General features: G+C 35.9%; 1 protein-coding gene across 1 annotated transcript in view; it reads right to left on the minus strand.

Annotated features, from left to right (window-relative positions):
* The window catches only part of GUCY1A2 (guanylate cyclase 1 soluble subunit alpha 2), a 347,932-nt gene that overhangs the window by 246,379 nt on the left and 81,630 nt on the right, over window positions 1–19,923 (minus strand). The window contains exon 4 of the mRNA XM_004382468.1: window positions 1,538–2,256. Coding sequence (XP_004382525.1) covers window positions 1,538–2,256 — 719 coding nt within the window. The remainder of the gene's footprint in view (window positions 1–1,537; window positions 2,257–19,923) is intronic.

Here is a 19,923-nt window from a genome sequence, read left to right on the forward strand (position 1 = left end):
TCAGTGCTGTATAAAATCCTCAAAAATGTCTTTGGCTCTGCTTTCAAGAGGCTATTTCCTCATTTATTTATTATTGCAGGCACTCCAGAATATGTGTAGATTGTTCATTTACTGGGTTTGTGATTGTTTCTGCAACTTTTTCTTCCTTTAGCCCAGAGCAACCTGTTCATTTCTAAAAGCCAATAACTTCCACAAAATGCTTGGGAACAAGCTGAGCAGCCTAAAAAAATGTTTTATCCTGATGCAGAATACTGGAAAAAAAACAAAACACTATTGGAAACTGAATGACTATACAGTCAAATGTCCATCCTGGCAGTTAGTATTATTATTCCCTTTAAACACTAGAAGTATATTACCAAATATAAAAATAGTCATGGCTGATTTTCTTTGCATTTTATTATTTATTTTAATGTTGTTTTTCAAATTTTACTTATGGCAAAATGTCTGTGTTAACCCAACTATTTTAAGATTTATTTCTGGTACCTTTTTCATTGTTTATTTAAAACTTATTACAGGCAGTCCCCGGATTATGAACAAGTTCCATTTCTATCTTTAAGTGAAATCTGTATGTAAGTTGGAACAGTTAGGTACAATTTGTATCTAACATCAGTTAGTCAAATGTCTGTCTTAGTATATAGTATGTAGTGTACTTTTCTATGCATAAAAAAAATTAAAGAAACACTTCCAGATATACTAAAACATCTTTAACTTAATAATACAGTAATAATAATTTTTGATGCATATCACAAAATAGCACCCGTTTGTTATTACAAACCATTATGTACCTCAAATTTTTAATATAATAGGCTTTACAGGGGTTGTCTTGTAACTATGGTTGTATGTAAGTTGGACATTCATAACCCGGGGACTGCCTTTAGTACAGATTGTTCCAAAATAGATTCTAAAATTCTACAATAAAGATATCTAGTTCCATGGTATCCTCTCTTAAGGATTAAATTTGTTCTGCCGGAAAGAGTTTCTATTTCAATACTAAAAAGAAGAGGTCTTGAGATACAGAGTCACTTAATTTCCAACTTTAGGGGAATACATTATTCTGTATATTAAGATAAAAATAGAATATAAACTAGATGTTCTTAGATTATGAAATTTAGACGAAAACTTATTCAAAGAGTAGTTAGCTTTTTATCTATATTTACTTAAGGACAAGGTATATAAGACCCACCATGTTCAAGTCAAAGCCTTATAGTTTCTCTCATAATTTGATTTCCATCTGTGGAAATATTCATGGGTTTATAGTATCAGGTTTTTAGTGAGTCCTATCATTTTTCTAATTGCCATGGTAGTATTAATAAATGTCTTCTTTTTATATGCTGAAATAAATTAATGGATGAGGCGGACACTATGCAAAATGACTGGGAGTAGAGCCAAATCTTATTACTTACATCCAGGGACCAATAATTTTCTAAATGACACTTTAAGCTCTCTTGCCTAAATAACTATACCAGCACGTAATTTACTGAAATAATTATCCACTCTTCTAGGCCCCATCACCCATCTCAAGTCCATGGCCACTTACCTTGTCTTTATTTTCAGTGCCAGAAGCCTCAAGCTTGGTCCTAATCACAAATGGGGTGGATAGTCGCAGCAGGACCCTTTCAAAGGTGGCATTAATCTTTGGGTAAACAACCTCAAAGCAGTCCCCAAACTTGAGCACTTTGTGAATGTCACATCGGAGCTGCTTCCTTAGGCCTTCCCCCAGCTGAAGGACTGACATGTTGGAGTCAAACATCAAGTGGAAAGGGAAGGCTCTGCAGAAGGTGTTGATGCTAATTCTAAGGTCCGCAGGAACTTGCGATGTTCCCAGTGGAAGGTTCTTTGTGATATTAGTATTTTCACATTCTTTGATAAGGAAAGTAAGACAGCTACAATTGCCTGGGTTTGAACCATCCGAGCACAGCTTCTCATTGGCAACCTGTTCTACTTCCACATCCAGCCGATAGATCTTCTTTCCTGCAGCCTTAATCATCCCCAGCATTGCAAACCCCACAATATGGTGAGGATGGAAGTAGTGGAGCATGAGAGTACCTTCAGGGAGCTCTTTGCATAGGAAAGATGGTGACTCCAGAGTGGCCTGTTTTCCAAAAGAAGTTCTAATGTGTTCCAACAAAGCATCAAAGCCATTAAAAAAGTCCTGTAATGTGCCGCCTACAGCTCGAAGGACTCTCTCATTCTCATGAAAGCATATATTAAAGAACTCCTCACCAAATCTTTCTTGAATTTCCTCAAACTTCAAACCTAGAGGTAAATGGGAAGCAAATGTTAGTGAAGTGTAATAAAAATAACTGAATTTACAGTTCTTTTAATGCTTATCAAATAAGGTAGCTAGTGAGTGAAGCATGAGTGGTATCTCCCTCAGGTCCACAAATATCCCAAATAAGTTAATTCATTCATTTTGACTAAGAGAAAGTTCAGTATGAACTTTTTCAATACTGTTAATCTAGTTGTTCACTTTTCTTTGCAATACCGTACTCCACTTAAGGTAATTACATCTCACAAACAATATATTTTTTTTTCCTTAATGATATCCTTCACCTTTATAAAATACTCAAGTTGCCTCTGCTTCTATATTGTATCCATCCATATCATCATCTTACTTTTTATCAAAATACATTCATTAAGTGGAAAATATCATCCAAAGAGGAAATCTATGATACATGTGTGGGGAAAGATACCAGGTTATCTAGTAGAAACAGAAGGGCTTAAGTTAGTAATTTCAAAAGAAGTCATGCAGTTCAGCTAGACCTCAGGGAGAAAGAGACAAAACAAGGAAAGAAAAATGGCAGAACTGTGGAATGGTTTTCATTCTTTCACCCACAAGAGTGAGGACAGGCAAAAGTGTAGAAGGAATCTGATCAGAGAGAGTTAAAAGCCTTTATCAGGTTTTCATACTCTATCCTAGATGCTCTGGCAAAAAGAACTACACTTCGTGGTAATGGTATAATAAAGAAAAAAATAAACTCGATTCATTATACAGTTATTACAAGCAGAGACATGTATAATCTGGTTAGATCTATCCATAAGGATGATCTGAGGGGAAATATGGAAGGAATTTATGGCCCAAAGAGGAAGAATACAACAGGTATAAAAGAGTTGTGCCTGTTTGGTAAAGAAGGCTTACACAGAATATTTGTTGCTTTCCTTCCACTTGGGGTGAAGTCAATACATGTAGTTTACATATTCACATTTTCTTGTCTAAATCCATTGCCACTGAGTTGATTCTGACTCACCGCAACCCTACAGGACAGGGCAGAACCGCCCAATGGGGTTTCCAAGGCTGTAATCCTTGCAGAAGCAAACTGTCACATCTTTCTCCCACAGAGCTGCCGGTGGGTTCGAACTGCTGACCTTTAGGTTAGCAGCCAAGCACTTAACCACTGTACTACCAGGGCTCCTTTTTCTTGTCTCGTCAACTCCACATTATAAGGATGTCCTGAAAACTAGGCACCCGGGACTGGGAAAAGGCAGAAGGTCACTTTCCTCAGCCCTGTTAGAGTGCAGTGATCTAGGCTGTCTACAGCTTGGTTTGCTATTCAAACCTTTATAATTCCCTTGAGGGTGTCCCTATCCAGAAGTGGAGGAATAGGACACATAGTCGAAAATATTATACAAAAATAGAGTCAAAACACATTCAATATTTTTTTCAGCTTAAAATTGAGACTACAAATTGTGATAGTCAAGGTAAGAGGTCATTTTGACAAAGAAGTTCTTGAAATCAATGTGAAATGAAAAGAAGGGGAAAACCTAAGTGAAAAAGAGTCCCTTTAATTAAGAAGTAATTCACATTAATTTTTTTCATAGATCTGATGTTCAAGACAAGCTGAGAAAGTCACTTATTAAGAAAAAACATCACCAGTCATCTCACATTGTCATTTTATGAAATTGCCCTTCAACATTGGTTGCAGTTACTAACCATAATGCCAGACAAAACTGGTAAGAATTGCATTTATCTGTACAGTCCCTAGTGTGGAAGAGAGAAAACAAAACAGAGTATATTCTGAGCTCCAAATCATCATTCTGCTTCTGTTCGAAATGCTCCATTGAAACTGCTTTCCAGGACTTCCAACCAATTCGTTCCAGTTCAAACCTCTGCTGAGAATTTGCATTTCTAACAAGTTCCTAGGTAATGCTAATACTGTTGGTTAGGGACCAATTCTGAGAACTACTAGCAGAGCCAGATCAACCAAACCAAACCCCCGGCGTGGAGTTGATTTCGACTCATAGCAAACCTACAGGACAGAGTACAGCTGCCCCATAGGGTTTCCAAGGCTGTAAATCTTTACGGAAGCAGACTGCTATATCTTTATCCCATGAAGCAGCTGGTGGATTCGAACCGCCAACCTTTAGGTTAGCAGCCCAGCACTTTAAGCACCATGCCACCAGGCTCCTTACTAGTAGAACAAAACCAAAAACCCACTGCCATCGAGTTGATTCCAACTCATACAACCCCATAGGGTTTCCAATAAGTCTCTACAGAAGCAGACCGACACATGGGCTCCATGCTAGTAGAGCATGGCTCTCAAAATTTATTATACATAAGAATCACCTGGGGATCTTGTTAAACTGTAGATTCCGATTCAGTATATCTGGAGTGGAAATGCAAATTCTCAGCAGGGTTTCAAACTCAAATGAACCAGTTCAAAGCCCTGGTGCTTTCATAATTACTTAAACTAGTATATATCTTTATCTTACTTAACCTTGTTTATTTGTTTTTCCATTAATTTGACAGTTAACCATTTCTTCCTTCTAAAATTCGTTCTCCTCCCTTGGCTTAGTAAAACCATACTCTCTTGGTTTCATTATTATCTCTCTGAAAATTCATTCTCATTTATTTCCCTAAAACTTCTTTCTATGCCAAATCCTTACATCACAACTGTATTGCAACTAAAAAAAAAAAAATCTATCATTTACAAATTAAATTTATGTCCCTTCAACAGCAGTGCTATTTGTTGCTATTATATTTTCTAATTATTGATTTCTTATTAAAAGCTAAAATGAGAAAAATATAAATTTCTCAACTCTGATCATATCTACTGAATCGTAAAATCCCATGTGCCACTGAAAATATTCCATAAATTGCTTCTGAATTTTGAAGAGTTGTATCTTTAAAGGACTTTAGGGCCTCAGTGCATGGAAGAGAAACAGAGAATTGCCTCTAACTTGCATTTATCATAACACTGAAAGTGTCAACACGGTTATTAAAGAACACAGATATAAAGATAATACAATAAGCTTGTGTTCTGCTTCCAATGCCAGAATTCCTAAGAATCATCCAGAAAATAACAAGTAAACAGACTCATAAGAGGTAACGCAATAAAAACTACTCTGTGTGCATCAATCTATCAACTGGAAGTCCTTGCTGCTTTAAAAAGCACTTCTGTACTTTAAGGTACAATGATTGTTAATTCTTAAATGATGACCCTAAGGCCCACCAGGATGCTAAAGTGACTTTTGTATCACTAAAGAAAAGCTGAATTGTTTGGAATATTATATTCAAAGATTATGCATGGTAATAATATATAAACCACAATATCCAATTAATCAATATAGATTTTTATCCCACAATTGTTAAATTGCACAAGATCAGAAAAAATAAAAATATTCTTAGAGTTTAAAAAATTAAAATTAGGGAAAGAGCACTCCAACTTTGTGAATACACTATGAATCAACAGCAAAGATTTTCATTTTAAACCTTATCTCAAAATTCAGAAAGCAAAGAGAAAGGAGTTCAGCTCAGACAATTGAGGCAGTTCACACAAACCAACATCCCACCTACGACTGATGCAAACCCCCTACTTACAGTAAATCACTTGAAACATATAGACAATGCTCATCTCCTCATATCACAAAATGCTGTGACAGGTTGACATTTGGCTCTAAAAGAATGCATTTCCTCAAGAGGCAAAACGCATAACAAGACTGCTCTCATCATTAACAGCTAAGTAAAAAGTTGGAATTTTAAATTACTATTAACTCATCTCCTTAAAAAAAAACAATGAATAGCTTAATTGTTGACATCCTTTAGCTATACATGAAACAGAATCTGCTCAGTCATGACATGGGTCTGTTGTCCCTCATCTGCTAACCATCCCACCCCAGACTGAGCATTTCTTGAAGTTAAAGACATCCTCTTTATGTCCGCATACATTAGCATAATATCTGGCACATAGAGACTAAGCATTCATTCACAGAAACTAAGCATTCATCTAAGTAGTTGTTGTTAGATAAATAATACCAAGTTTCTAAGCCTATGGTTGTGCACATCTAAGGATACCAAGATAAAAAGGCACATCCTTTCCTCTCACTCTCACAAGACCCTCCAGATAATTAAAATTAAAATGCAGTGTGGCTGGGCCATACCAGAAGCACACAGAGGATCTACAGAGGTATGGGAGAAAGATTGTCTGACTCTCCTCAGGGATATAATGTTTGAACAGAGGCTTGAAGGAAAATAAGAGCATGCCAGTGGATGGACAGCAATGGAGTATGGATGAAGCAGGGAGGTGGGAAAGCCAGTCATGCTCATGGAAGAGTAAGTAGTAACTGTATAATGGCTGGGGAGTAGGGGTGGAATGAGTTGTTATTTAATCAGCAACGTACAAGCTGTATGATGATACCCAGACTAGAGTCAAAGACACTAACCAGAGAGATGTTGTGATGTCTTTAAAAGAAAATGATTTTGTCCTAAATTAGGCAGTCTTGATAAGAAAAGAGAAAGAGAGCCAAGCAGCGTGTAAACACTTTACATGTATTACTTTATTTAATCCTCCTAAATTCCTAAGAAGTAGATATTTTTATTGTCCTCATTTCACAAGCGAAGATTTTAAGAAATTTGTCCAAGTTCACACAACTGTAGCTGGCAGAACCAGTCTTGAAATGAAGTCAGCTAAGAGTAAATCTTACATAATAACTACGGTATCCAAAGAGTAAAACCTCCACATAGGAAAGAAACCATGTATGTCTTGCTTCTTGTTATATCATTAGTGCCTGGCATTCTATCTGGCACTTAGTAGGTGCTCACTAAAATATTGGCTGCATGATGAACAAATTGATACATCACTGATATCAACAGAAAGGAGCTGCAAGGAGTAGTCAATGTTGTCAAGTGATACAGCAAGGTTAAGTAAGATAAGGGCCAAAAACAGTCTATTGGATCTGTCCGGTCACTGCAGACCTATGCCAGAGCAGTTTTACTGATGGGTGGGGGCAGAAGACTGATTGTAATGGGCTGAAGAGTATATGGCAAGTGAAGAAACAGAATATTAGTTGTTAGCTGAATCAATAATATTCTTTGAAGGCTAAAATTACTTACTCTATAAAATTGTCAAAAATCTGCTCAGAAAGGGAAATGTTGCCTCCGTGGAGATCCAAGTGAGTAGGGAGACACTGTTGAAGATACGTCACTGACTAGGGTCCTAGGTCCTCTAGGGGTAGTTTCATTAATAAAAGGGGGAAATTAATGTCTTTCTAGATCCAGAGACCACCCCTATTACTCAGCAAGGGCATCAGTCTCTACTAATATGAGAAAATACCAAAACAAGAGGTGTGCCTCAAGTTGTTTAAACTCCAAATGATGAATTAAATACCTCCGAATGACTCGTTTCTGTGAGCTATGGACATACCATAATTATTTTTTGATTAACTGTTTGGGCTCATCAACCTTAAATCTAAGTGATGTAAATCAAGCATAACTATATCTCAAGTCCAAACTGTAAAGATATTTTAATATTTTAAAGACATGATAATTTTTTAGAGAAACAATTATTTTATCTAGCAAGACTGTAAGGATTTTGTCAACTAGATTTGAAACCCAGATGACACTTTTATAAAAATATTATTCTATCACAAAGAAATGACTAAAATTGGTTTCTGCAACCCAGAGGAGGTTGAAGGGTAAATAGTATGTACATCTAAGGAAAAACAAAGGAGAAAGGTTAAAAGAAATGCCATTGCCCAAACTGCAATTTTAAGGAAAATTGTTTTTAATCTGATCTTTCAATACAGCCTCATTTGAATCTTTGTTAGGTGAAATAAAACCTTTGCCATTTCAGAGTTCTTTATAGTTCAGTAAGTAAAAGTGTTGAGATACTAGTGAAAAGAAACATCCTTATCAATTTTACTCTTAATCTATAAAAATGGCTAAAGCAATGATTTTTATACCATTTTAGAGGCACACTATTCTCTTTTTCTGCATTCATGGCATCTCTGCCTCTCTCCACAAAAGAATATAGCATATGCCATGTATTTATTTTTAAGTGTAGTTGAACATAAATTAATGGTCCTTAATTTTTAAATTGTATGATACAGTTTAACAGGACACATTTTCTGATTCATGAAACTAGGGTTTTAACATAGAGCTAACAAAGAATTTGCTAAGCATAACAATAGAGGAAACTAATATATTTAGGATTAAATCTTGAATACACAAAGGAATACCCAAACCAAAACCAAACCCATTGCCTTCCAGGCAATTCCAACCAATAGCGACCCTACAGGACTGCCCCCGTAGGGTTTCCAAGGAGCCACTGGTAGATTTGCACTGCCAGCCTTTTGGTTAGAAGCCAAACGCTTAACCACTGCACCACCAGGGCTCCATAAATTGTAATAATGAGAAAACAAATATAATAGAGAGGAAAATAAGCCCTGAGTACTATGGAATAATTTTTTCACCTAGCAACTGAATCTAAAAAGTGTAGCATAATAAATATATACCAATATTATCAGTTGTTACTCTTTCCTTTAAAATTGCAAAGTACATCTCTGTGCCTTTTTTGTAAGACAGCAGATAGTCCTTGGTATTATAGATATTTGTATCATCCTTCTGTTGACTATAAACAGATTTAGTAGGGCAACCTCTAAAGACAGTATGACACAGAATGAGAAAAAGGAACCAGTGGAGGACGGACAATAACTAAATGAGTAGTAGAGATAATTTTCTCAGAACTGCAGGAATATCTGAAACCAAAGATAGAAAAGGCACAAATTTCAGCCAGGATTGAGTAGAAAACACACACACACGCACACACACATAGGTATACCTGGTCAGATTTCTGAAAAAAAAAAAAATTATAAGTTGCAAGAAAGGACAAGTACTTTTCAAAATAAAAAAAAAAAGAACTGTATTTTCATCTCCAACACTGGAATCTAGGTGTTGGTGGAATAACACATATGGAATACTTAGAGAACTGAAATCTACAAGTTCATAATCAGTTCTCTGATTATGGCAAAAATTCAGACTGTATCTCTCAGTAAAACACTGGAGAAAAATAATTGAGAAAACATTTTAATAACAAATCAGAACAGAGGAGTGCAATTAGAGGGAGATGAGGGAAAACAGAAACATTGATGAGCAATAAGCCTTGCAAAACACACACTAGTATGTACATGTGTGTGATAGATAATTATATGATTATATAATAGATAATGATAGATTATCTAGAAATTTGTAATGTAAATGATAAGCAACATCTACTGAAATATACCGAAACCACTGCAAAGTAAAATTTAATCACAATCTGGAACTAAACGATCTCAACAAAACCCAGGAGTTAAGGGACAGGGAAGAAACAGGAGAGGAGTGGGACAGGAAAAAAGTAAAAGTTTTCTAAAGGTCTCATTTTAATAGGATCTGGCTCATTATGGAAAAAACACAGTCTTGATAAGAAAATAAGTGGTATTTTATTTTAAAATAATGTAAAGATATATGGGTCTAATTTTAGTAGCAGGAAAGGGAAGATAACCAATAATGAAGTGGGAAAGCAGAATAAAAAACTGAATTTCAACTTTATCAAAGCAGCAAAAATATGGGGGAAAAACAACAAAATAAATAATTTTCACAAAGCAAGATGTAAAATATAAAGTAAATTACAACTTACACTAAAATTAAACAAATAGATCTTTCCATTAAATGGCAACACTCAGTTCATCTGTAAGAATTCAGAGCAACAGAGGAAGAAGGAGAGTAAGGAACAGGAGGAGGAAATGGAATGTGTGGCTAACTGCCTCCATGAAAAACTGCCTCCTTTGCCATGAGACCAGAACTGGATGGTGCCCAACGACCATTCCTGAACCTTTTGATCAAAAATCTATAAAAGAAGCCTGATCAAAAGGGGGAAAATGCAGAACAGAATTTCAAATTATCATGGAATCCAGAATTTCTGGAGCCATGGAGGCTGGATGAACCCCTGAAACTATTGCCCTGAGGTAATCTTTAAACCTTAAACAAAAAATATCCCCTGAAGTCTTCTTAAAACCAAATAATAGTTTAGCTTAAGTAGTAAAGAATGTCTGCCTTAAGCACTGTGCTCTTTTAAGATCTATGTATATGGGATCAAACTGACAACAGCAACTAAAAAGGTTAGATAGGAAACTTAGGGGGCAGTGAGTTTATGCTAACAGGGGAGGAACAAAAAGGAGGATGAGAATAGTTGCAGAACTCAAAGAATGTAATCAATATCACTGAATTGTACATGTGGAAATTGTTGAATTGGTGTATTTGTTCTACTGTGTGTATTCTCAACAACAACAAAAATAAAATAAGTTATAAAAAATCACACTTATAAAAGGTGATTTTAAAAAAAGGTTGAAAATAAAGGGGAAGGCAAAGAATTCTAAGAAACATAAATGGGAAAAAAAGCAGAAAGAAGGGAAAAGATTATTAACAAGCAAGGTAGAACTAAGGTTTAAAGTGCTAAAGATGATAAAGAGGGAAATTATGCAACAAAATCACAATTTACAAAGAAGATCTAAGAGCCATAAACCAAACAATACAGAAGCTAAATATATAAAGTAAACACAATTAATAATCGATTGCTAATGGGTATGGATTTCTTTTTGGAGTGATGAAATGTTGTAAAATTAATTGTACTGATGGTTGTGTAACTATGAATATACTAAAAACCTTGAATTGTACACTTTAAACTGGCGAATTGTATGGTATGTGACTTGTATCTCAGTAAAGCTATTATACGTAAAAAAAATATTAGGAATGAAAGAACTTGATACAATTATAATTATAATGGGAAACTTTAATATGCTTCTATCAGGATCAGAGGGATCTATAGACAAAATGGCAAAATCATAGAGAAATTAAATAAAAATATATAAAGCAAAACAATTAGAATAATGAAAAAACTTAAAAATAAAATTATAGTGGAAAACTTTAATATGTCTTTTTGAGAATGAAACAGATGAAAAACAAATGTAAAAGTAAAGTCATAGATAAATTACATAAATATTAACAATAAAAATGATAGCTAATAAGAAAAGTCAGAAAAATAAAATAAAAGTTAATAACAAAACAACACACACACACATACGTATGTATATATGTATTATATATTTATGGGGAAATTACAAAGATTGCTCAAGTACTTGGCCACAAAAATCCTATAACATAATTTTAAGTAAAAACTAACAAAACAGAGAAAACCAACTGCAATTTTTTTAAGTAAATGTTTTAAGCAAAAGTTTTTAAGGAAAGACTTCGCAGATCATTTTTTCTAATAACAATAATAATAATAAATTTGGAAATTAGGGAACACATTCCTTTGGGTCAAAGAGAAAACACAATTTCCAGAAACCAATGAAAAGAAGAACACTTCTTCAAAATCTGATAAAGCACAACAAAAGCTGTATTCGAAGAGAAATGTATGCCATAAATGTTTTTAGCAACAACAACAAAAAAAAGTCTCCAAATTAAGAAAACTGTGTTGAGCTTAAATACTACTACTAATTATAATATTAAGAAGTGATAATAGATAAGAGCTGAAAATAAGAGAGAAGAAAATATACAAAATTAGCAATGAGAAAGACATAGATACGTAACACGTTGCTACTGAGTAGATTTCAACTCATAGCGACCCTATAGGATAGAGTAGAACTGCCCCATGGGGTTTCCAAGGCTGTAATCTTACAGAAGCCGACTGCCAGATCTTTCTCACACAAAGCAGCTGTTGGGTTCCAACTGCTGACCTTTTGGTTAGCAGCCCAGCACTTAACCACTGCACCACCAGGGCTCCTTCACAGACACATATTGAGAAGAAATAGAGGAATCAAAAAAGAACCATGCATCTTTTTGCCAACAAATGTGTTAGTATAATGTAAGTAGAAAATTTTCCGGCATAATATAAATGACCAAAATTGACCCAAGAAGAAATGGACAGCCTGAATTCTGGCTAGTCTTTAAAAATACATAGATAATTATAAAATTATGCAAATTTTCCAGGTCATGAAGGAAAATGAAAAAAACTCCCCAATTCCTTTGATTGTATTAAGCATGCATAACTTAGTACGAAAACCCGAATAATATCTGTCTTAGTCACCTAGTGCTGCTATAACAGAAATACCACAAGTCAATGGCTTTAACAAAGAGAAATTTATTCTCTCACAGTCTAAGAAGCTAGAAGTCTGAATTCAGGGTGCCAGCTCCAGGGGAAGCCTTTCTCTCTCTGTTGGCTCTAGGGGAAGGTCCTTGGCATCAATCTTCCCCCGTCAAGGAGTTCTCAGTGCAGGGATCCTGGGTCCAAAGGACATGCCCTCCTGGCTCTCCTTTCTTGGTGGTATGAGGTCCCCATGTCTCTCTGCTTGCTTCTCTCTTTTATATCTCAAAAGAGATTGATTTAAGACACAACTTAATCTTGTAGATTGAGTCCTGCTCTATTAACATAACTGCTGCTAATCCCACTTCATTAACATCACAGAGATAGGATTTACAACACACAGGAAAATCACATCAGATGACAAAATGGTAGACAATCACACAATACTGGGAATCATGATCTAGCCAAGTTGACAGGGGACACAACTTTGCGGGAGACACAATTCAATCCATAACAGTATCAAAAATTACAAAGACCATTTTCTTTTACATTTTCTAAAATAGAATCCAGCAATTTATAAAAGAATGATACATCATGACCAAGTAGTGTTTATATCAGAAATGAAAAGGTGGTTCAATAGTAGAAAGTCTATTGCCATAGATTATTATATCCATAAAATTAAATGAGAAAATAATGTTTATACAAGTAGATTCTGAAAAGTCATTTGATGAAATTCAACAGAGTATCTTAACAAAAATTTTAAGCAGAGATAGGAGGAAACTGCTTAAATATAATAAAGGCTGTTTTTAAAAAACCCAAAGCAAAGTTTATCCTAAATGGTAAATACTAAGATTATTTCAACTAAAATCGATTTTAAGAAATTAGATTGGTATGTTTGTTATCACCATGTAGATGTGATAAATATTCAATATTATCTTGTATGTTTTATCAAGCACTGTGAGATAGGAAAATGAAATAATTAGTATAAACATTGGAAAGAAAAGTGAAATTCTCTCTTCTTGCTGAGGACAGACTGTACACCTAGAGAGTCTTAATTTTGAGGCTTTTTTTCCTTTTTTGGGGTGCTCAAAACATTTACAGCATGTGTTTTCTAAAAGCAAACAACATAAACTACTAGAATTAATACGAAAATTTTGTAAGTAGCCGAATGAAAAATAACTATAGAAAGAATCAATAGTTTTTTCTCTATATTAGCAATAAGGATATAGAAGTACAAATGGGAAAAATATTCTATTCAAAGTAGTAATGAGAACTATAAAATCATAAGGGTATATTTAATAAGAGAGGCATAAAACAATTCTCCCTAAACTGATATATGTTTAATGCATTCCTAACTATAACATCAACAAGTCCTCTTTTTGTCAATATAGTAATTTTAATGTTCATATGGAGAAATAAATGCCTAGAATAACCCCACAATGCTTGAATAGGAACACTACTGGCAAAGAAGTTTACCTTACCAGATATTAGAATAAATGAAACATATTATAATTAAAATGATGTTTATTTCCACAGAAACAAACAAAGAGATTATTGGGCTAGAACACTAAATTCAGAAGTAAATCCAAGCATATGAGAAATTTTAATATATCACAAAATGGTACTTCAAATCAATGCAAAAAGAATAGTTTATTTAATAAATGATGCCATCCATCTAGAAATAAAAATCAAATCTTATCTTACATTGCAAAAAAAATTCATGTCAATTAAAAACTTACTATGCAAAAGAAAAAAAACAATAATTATTTAAAAAGAAAATCTAGGAGATTATGTATACGTATGCCTTAACCAAAATACGCAAACAAAACAAAAAGGACATAAAGACATACCTTATTTTGTATAATATAATGCCAAAGTTTTCAGAATAATTGTAAAATATTTTATCTTAGTAAAAATATAAGTATACGTGTGCGTGTATGTATGTCATGTGTGTGTTTATATGATGTGTCTTCCCTTAGTAACTCTAGTACTGCTAGTACCTCTATCCTAAATACCACTACTTTGTTTTAGGCCACCATGATCAATAACCTAGATGTCTATAGCCTCCTAACTAATTTCCCTGTTTTCTTCCTCTCCAAACTATCCTCCATACATCTTTCTCTAATTTATAAATCTATCACACAATTTCTCTGTTTAAAACCCTCCAAAGACTACCCATTGCCCTCAGAAAAAAGTTCAAAATCAGCAGGGCTTGACCCAGCCTTCTGGACCAGCCCATCCTCATCTCTCCCCACTCTCCCACTTCACATCTAGGCACCAACTGAAAAAAAGAAAAAAAAAAAAAACCCGTTGCTGTCCAGTTAATCTGACTCATGGCAACCCCATGTGTTAAAGAGTAGAACTGTTCCGTAGGGTTTTCTTGGCTCTAATTTTTACAGAAGTCAGGCCTTCCTTTGGTGGATTGCAAACTGCCTGTGATCCTATCTATGCACCAGCCATTATGAACCACTTGACATTTCTTGAACATGCTCAACAACAATCTTTCTCTCGCTCACAGGCTTCTGTATATTCTGTTTTCTTTTACTGGAATTCTGTTCTCCCAGCCACTTCACTTAGCTAGTTATTTGCTTGGAATCATTCTGCAGATCTTTACACCTAAATTCCTCCAGAATGTCTTCCTCAACACTCCAAGCCTAAGTCTCTACATTTTAGGCTTCCAAAGCATTTTGTGGTTACCCCCATCATAGCATTTATCACACAATACTATAATAGCTGCTGGTTTGTCTAGCCCTTCAACCAAATTTAACCTATTTGAAGACAAGGGTCATGTCCTGTTCAGCATTTACTTATTCTTTCGTTTAAAAACAGAGAAAGAGACAGAAACTTGCATTATCTCATTCTCAGGGTTCAGTCCTAGGGATACAATGGTGATCAGAATGGAAATGATCCTTACCCTTATGAAGCTTCTGTGAAAGATAGATTAATCCAACAACTGAACACACAATCCAGCAGTTATACAAAAAAACACACATGAAGAAAGGTGTTATAGAGTACAGAATGCTATGAGAGTATAGAATAGTGATGTATCATAATCTACTGGGTCAAGGAAAGCTTCCTCTAGAAAGTGACACATTTGGGAGGCAGGGCAAGATGGTGGAGTAGTCAGATGGCTCCTGCAGTTCTTCTTACAACAAAGACCCCAAAAAAAAACAACTGAATCGATTATATATGACAATCTAGGAGCCCTGAACATCAAAGACAAAGTTGAGGAATCGGACCGAGCAACAGGGGAAGGGAGAGACAGTACAGAAGCAGTGAGGAGTTGCCAGACCTGACCTGACCGGCATCAGCACCCTGCAAACTGGATTGGCTAGTGCACCCAGTGAAGCAAGTAGTGGTATCGGGACGCATTTTCTATATCAAGAGAGACCAAGTGGAGGAGAGTCTGCTCAAGCCTCCAGAATCAGTGAGAAGCAGTGCTCAATCGGCAAAAGTACATGCATCTAACCTACTGCATGGATAAAAAAAATGCCAACTTTTGGAAGTAACTTTCTCCCATTTGCCTGCACCCTCCCTGCTCTGCTCCAGGTCCCTGGCCACTTCAGCAATTGCTGCGACCCTCGGGCCAGAAGTAGAACCCGTTGCATGCCCTGAACCATTCTCTTGGCTTTGGAGAGGGAACAAATTAACAAACAGGGAAAAAATAATCGGCCAACTCCCCTAAGCTGGGAATTCAGGGCAGGCACAGCCCCTTTGCCTAGGCAATGGCATAAGAGGTCTACAGAATTTGAATGACTTTCACCCCTGCATAGACTTGTGTTGGCCCATTTCACCAGCGTAGGCCCTCATTACCACAGTACAACAGGGTATATACCAGAAGACTATTTTTAACCGTATCAGCTATAAGAGGCAGTGGCAGACTTGTTACATTTGACAACCACCTGCCCATTATGCAAGGTCTCCACCAATCCACATCAGGGGACTGAGGACTGGTGGCTCCACTCATGCCACCTAACCACCCATGACAGGGGTCCAAGAATAAGTGGTACCTCCCGGTCCTTACAGCCAACAGCATCTGGTGCCCATACTCCGGCTACAAAACATACCCACAATGTACTCTAGGTAAGAGGGACACACCTTCCACCCAGTCACTCAGGGGCAGCCATCACTCTCCTGCCTTACTCAGCGCATGACCCCCTACCTCAGCCAGATACCTGCGCCTATTCCAATCACCCCTGCCCGTCGAGGACTGTAGGTGAGAACTTGTACCACACACTTGGTGACTGAAGATCTCGACACCTGAGTTGAATCCACACTAGAAAAGTAAATGGACTCCTGGGCTCACACACCTAGTAACAGCTCTAAACACCTAGTGACAGGACATGAGAGCTTCAAAGATGCCAATAAGCAAACTAGCACACATAACCAGCCTATTTAAGCATATCAAAACAAAACAAAACAAGAAGCTAGGTCACAGTAAACATAAAATAAATAAACATAATAACTTATTAATGGCTCAGAGACAACAGTCAATAACAAATCACATAAACAGGCAGACTGTGACGGCTTCAGCAAGCGATCAGAACAAATAATCAAGAAACCTTCTGGAGGAAGAGAATTTCTTGGAATTACCTGAGGTGGAATTCAAAAGATTAATATACAGAGCTCTTCAAGAGATCAGAAAGGAGATCATTAAAAACACAGAACAAGCCAAGGAACACACAGACAAAGCAATAGAGGAACTGAAGAAGGTAATACAAGAGCATAATGACAAATTTAACAAACTGCAAAAATCCATAGAGAGACAGCAATCAGAAATCCAGAGGATTAACAATAAAATTTCAGAATTAGACAACTCGATAGAAAGTCATAAGAGAAGAATTGAGGCAATGGAAGTCAAAATTAGTGAGACTGAAGATAAAGCACTTGACATCAACATATTTGAGGAAAAATCAGATAAAAGAATTTTAAAAAAATGAAGAAACCCTAAGAATTATGTGGGACTCTATGAGAGGAATAACCTATGAGTGATGGGAATACCAGAATGGGGAGGGGGGGATAACAGAAAATACAGAGAGAATTTTAAAGATTTGTTGGTAGAAAACATCCCTAATATCATGAAAGATGAGAAGCTATCTATCCAAGAAGCTCACTGAACCCCATACAAGGTAGATCCCAAAAGAAAGTCACGAAGACATATTATAATCAAACTTGCCAAAACCAAAGATAAAGAGAGAATTTTAAGGGCGGCTAGGGATAAACAAAAAGTCATCTACAAAGCAGAGTCAGTAAGACTAAGCTTGGACTATTCAGCAGAAACCATGCAGGCAAGAAGGCAAGGGGATGACATATACAAAGCCTTGAAGGAAAAAAATTGCCAGCCAAGAATTATATATCCAGCAAAACTGTCTCAAAAATATCATGGCGAAATAAGGGCACTTCCAGATAAACAGAAGTTTAGGGAATTTGTAAAAACCAAACCAAAATTACAAGAAATACTAAAGGGAGTCCTCTGGTTAGAAAATCAATAACATCAGATAATAACCCAAGACTAGAACACAGGACAGAGCAACCACATATCAACCCAGATAAGGAAGTCACAAAAATAAATCAAAGATAAAACACTGCAAATAAGGAAACAGAGACATCAATATGTAAAACATGACAACATTAAAACAAAAAAAGAGGGACTAAATAATGTAGTCATAGATCTTTCCTGTGGAGACAAAGTCAAGGCGATATAAAAAAGTAAAAGACTGGTTTAAACTTAGAAAAATAGAGGTAAATATTACGGTAACCACAAAGGAAACAAACAATCCTACACATGAAAACAAAAGACGAGAAAAACATAAGGACTCAGCAAATACAAAATCAACAACGATGAAAAAGATGAAAGAAAATACATAAAGAAAAACAACACAGCACAGAAAATTAAGTGGAACAAAGAAACTGTCAACAGCACAAAAAAAAGACATCAAAATGATAGCACTCAACTCATACCTATCAATAATTACGCTGAATGTAAATGGACTAAATGCACCAATAAAGAAACAGAAAGTGGCAGAATGGATGAAAAAACACGATCCGTCTATATGCTGCCTACAAGAGACACACCTTAGACTCAAAGACACAAACAAACTAAAACTCAAAGGATGGAAAAAAATATATCAAGCAAACAACTCTCAGAAGAGAGCAGGAGTGGCAATATTAATCTCTGACAAAACAGACTTAAAATAAAATCTACCACAAAGGATAAGGAAGGATACTATATAATGATTAAAGGGTCAGTATACCAGGAAGACACAACCATCACAAATATTTACACACACAATGATAGGGCTCCAAAATACATAAAACAAACTCTAACAGTGTTGAAGAGAGAGAGACAGCTCCACAGTAATAGGAGACCTCAACACACCACTTTCGGTGAAGAACAGAACATCCAGAAAGAAGCTCAATAAAGACACAGAAGATATGAATGCCACAATCAACCAACTTGATCTCATAGACATATGCAGAACACTCCACCCAACAGCAGCCAAGTATATCTTCTTTTCCAAAGCACATGGAACATTCTCCAGAATAGACCACATACCAGGCCACAAAGCAAGCCTTAACAGAATCCAAAATATCAAAATATTACAAAGCACCTTTTCTGACCATAAAGCCATAAAAGTAGAAACCAACAACAGGAAAAGCAAGGAAAAAAAAAACAAATCAAATACATGGAACTGAACAACACCTTGCTCAAAAACTGCTGGGTTATAGAAGAAATTAAGGACGGAATAAAGAATTCACAGAATCAAATGAGAATGAGAACACATCCTACCAGAACCTTTGGGACACAGCAAAAGCAGTGCTCAGAGGTCAATTTCTAGCAATAAATGCACACATCCAAAAAGAAGAAAGGGCCAATATCAAACCGTCAACACTACAACTAGAACAAATAGAGAGCAGCAAAAGAAGCCCTCGGACACCAGAAGAAAGCAAATAATAAAAATTAGAGCAGAATTAAATGAAATAGAGAATAGAAAAGCAATTGAAAGAGTTAACAAGACCACAAGCTGGTTCTTTGAAAAGATCAACAAAATGATAAACCATTGGCCAAACGGACAAAAGAAAAACAGGAGAGGAAGAGATTAATAGAATCATAACAGAATACTATGAAAAATCGTACTCCGATAAATTTGAAAACCTAGAGGAAATGGACAAATTTCTAGAAACACATTACCTACCTAAACTAACACAAACAGAGGTAAAACAACTAAATAAACCTATAACAAAAGAAGAGATTGAAAAGGTAATTTAAAAACTCCCAACAGCCCCATAGACACATACAAACTCCCTGAGGGACTGAATTGCTAGGCAGAGGGCTGTGGGGACCATGGTCTCAGGGAACATCTAGCTCAATTGGCATGACACAGTTTATAAAGACAATGTTCTTCATTCTGCCTTGATGAGTAGCATCTGGGGTCTTAAAAGCCTATGAGTCGCCATCTAAGATACTCCACTGGTCTCATCCCTTCAGGAGCAAGGGAGAATGAAAAGAACAGGATACAAGGAAAAGATTAGTCCAAAGGACTAATGGTCCACAGCTACCAAGGCCTCCACCAGACTGAGTCCA

The sequence above is a fragment of the Trichechus manatus genome, unplaced genomic scaffold (assembly GCF_000243295.1).
Source record: "Trichechus manatus latirostris isolate Lorelei unplaced genomic scaffold, TriManLat1.0 scaffold00094, whole genome shotgun sequence".
NCBI classification, from domain to species: Eukaryota; Metazoa; Chordata; class Mammalia; order Sirenia; family Trichechidae; genus Trichechus; species Trichechus manatus.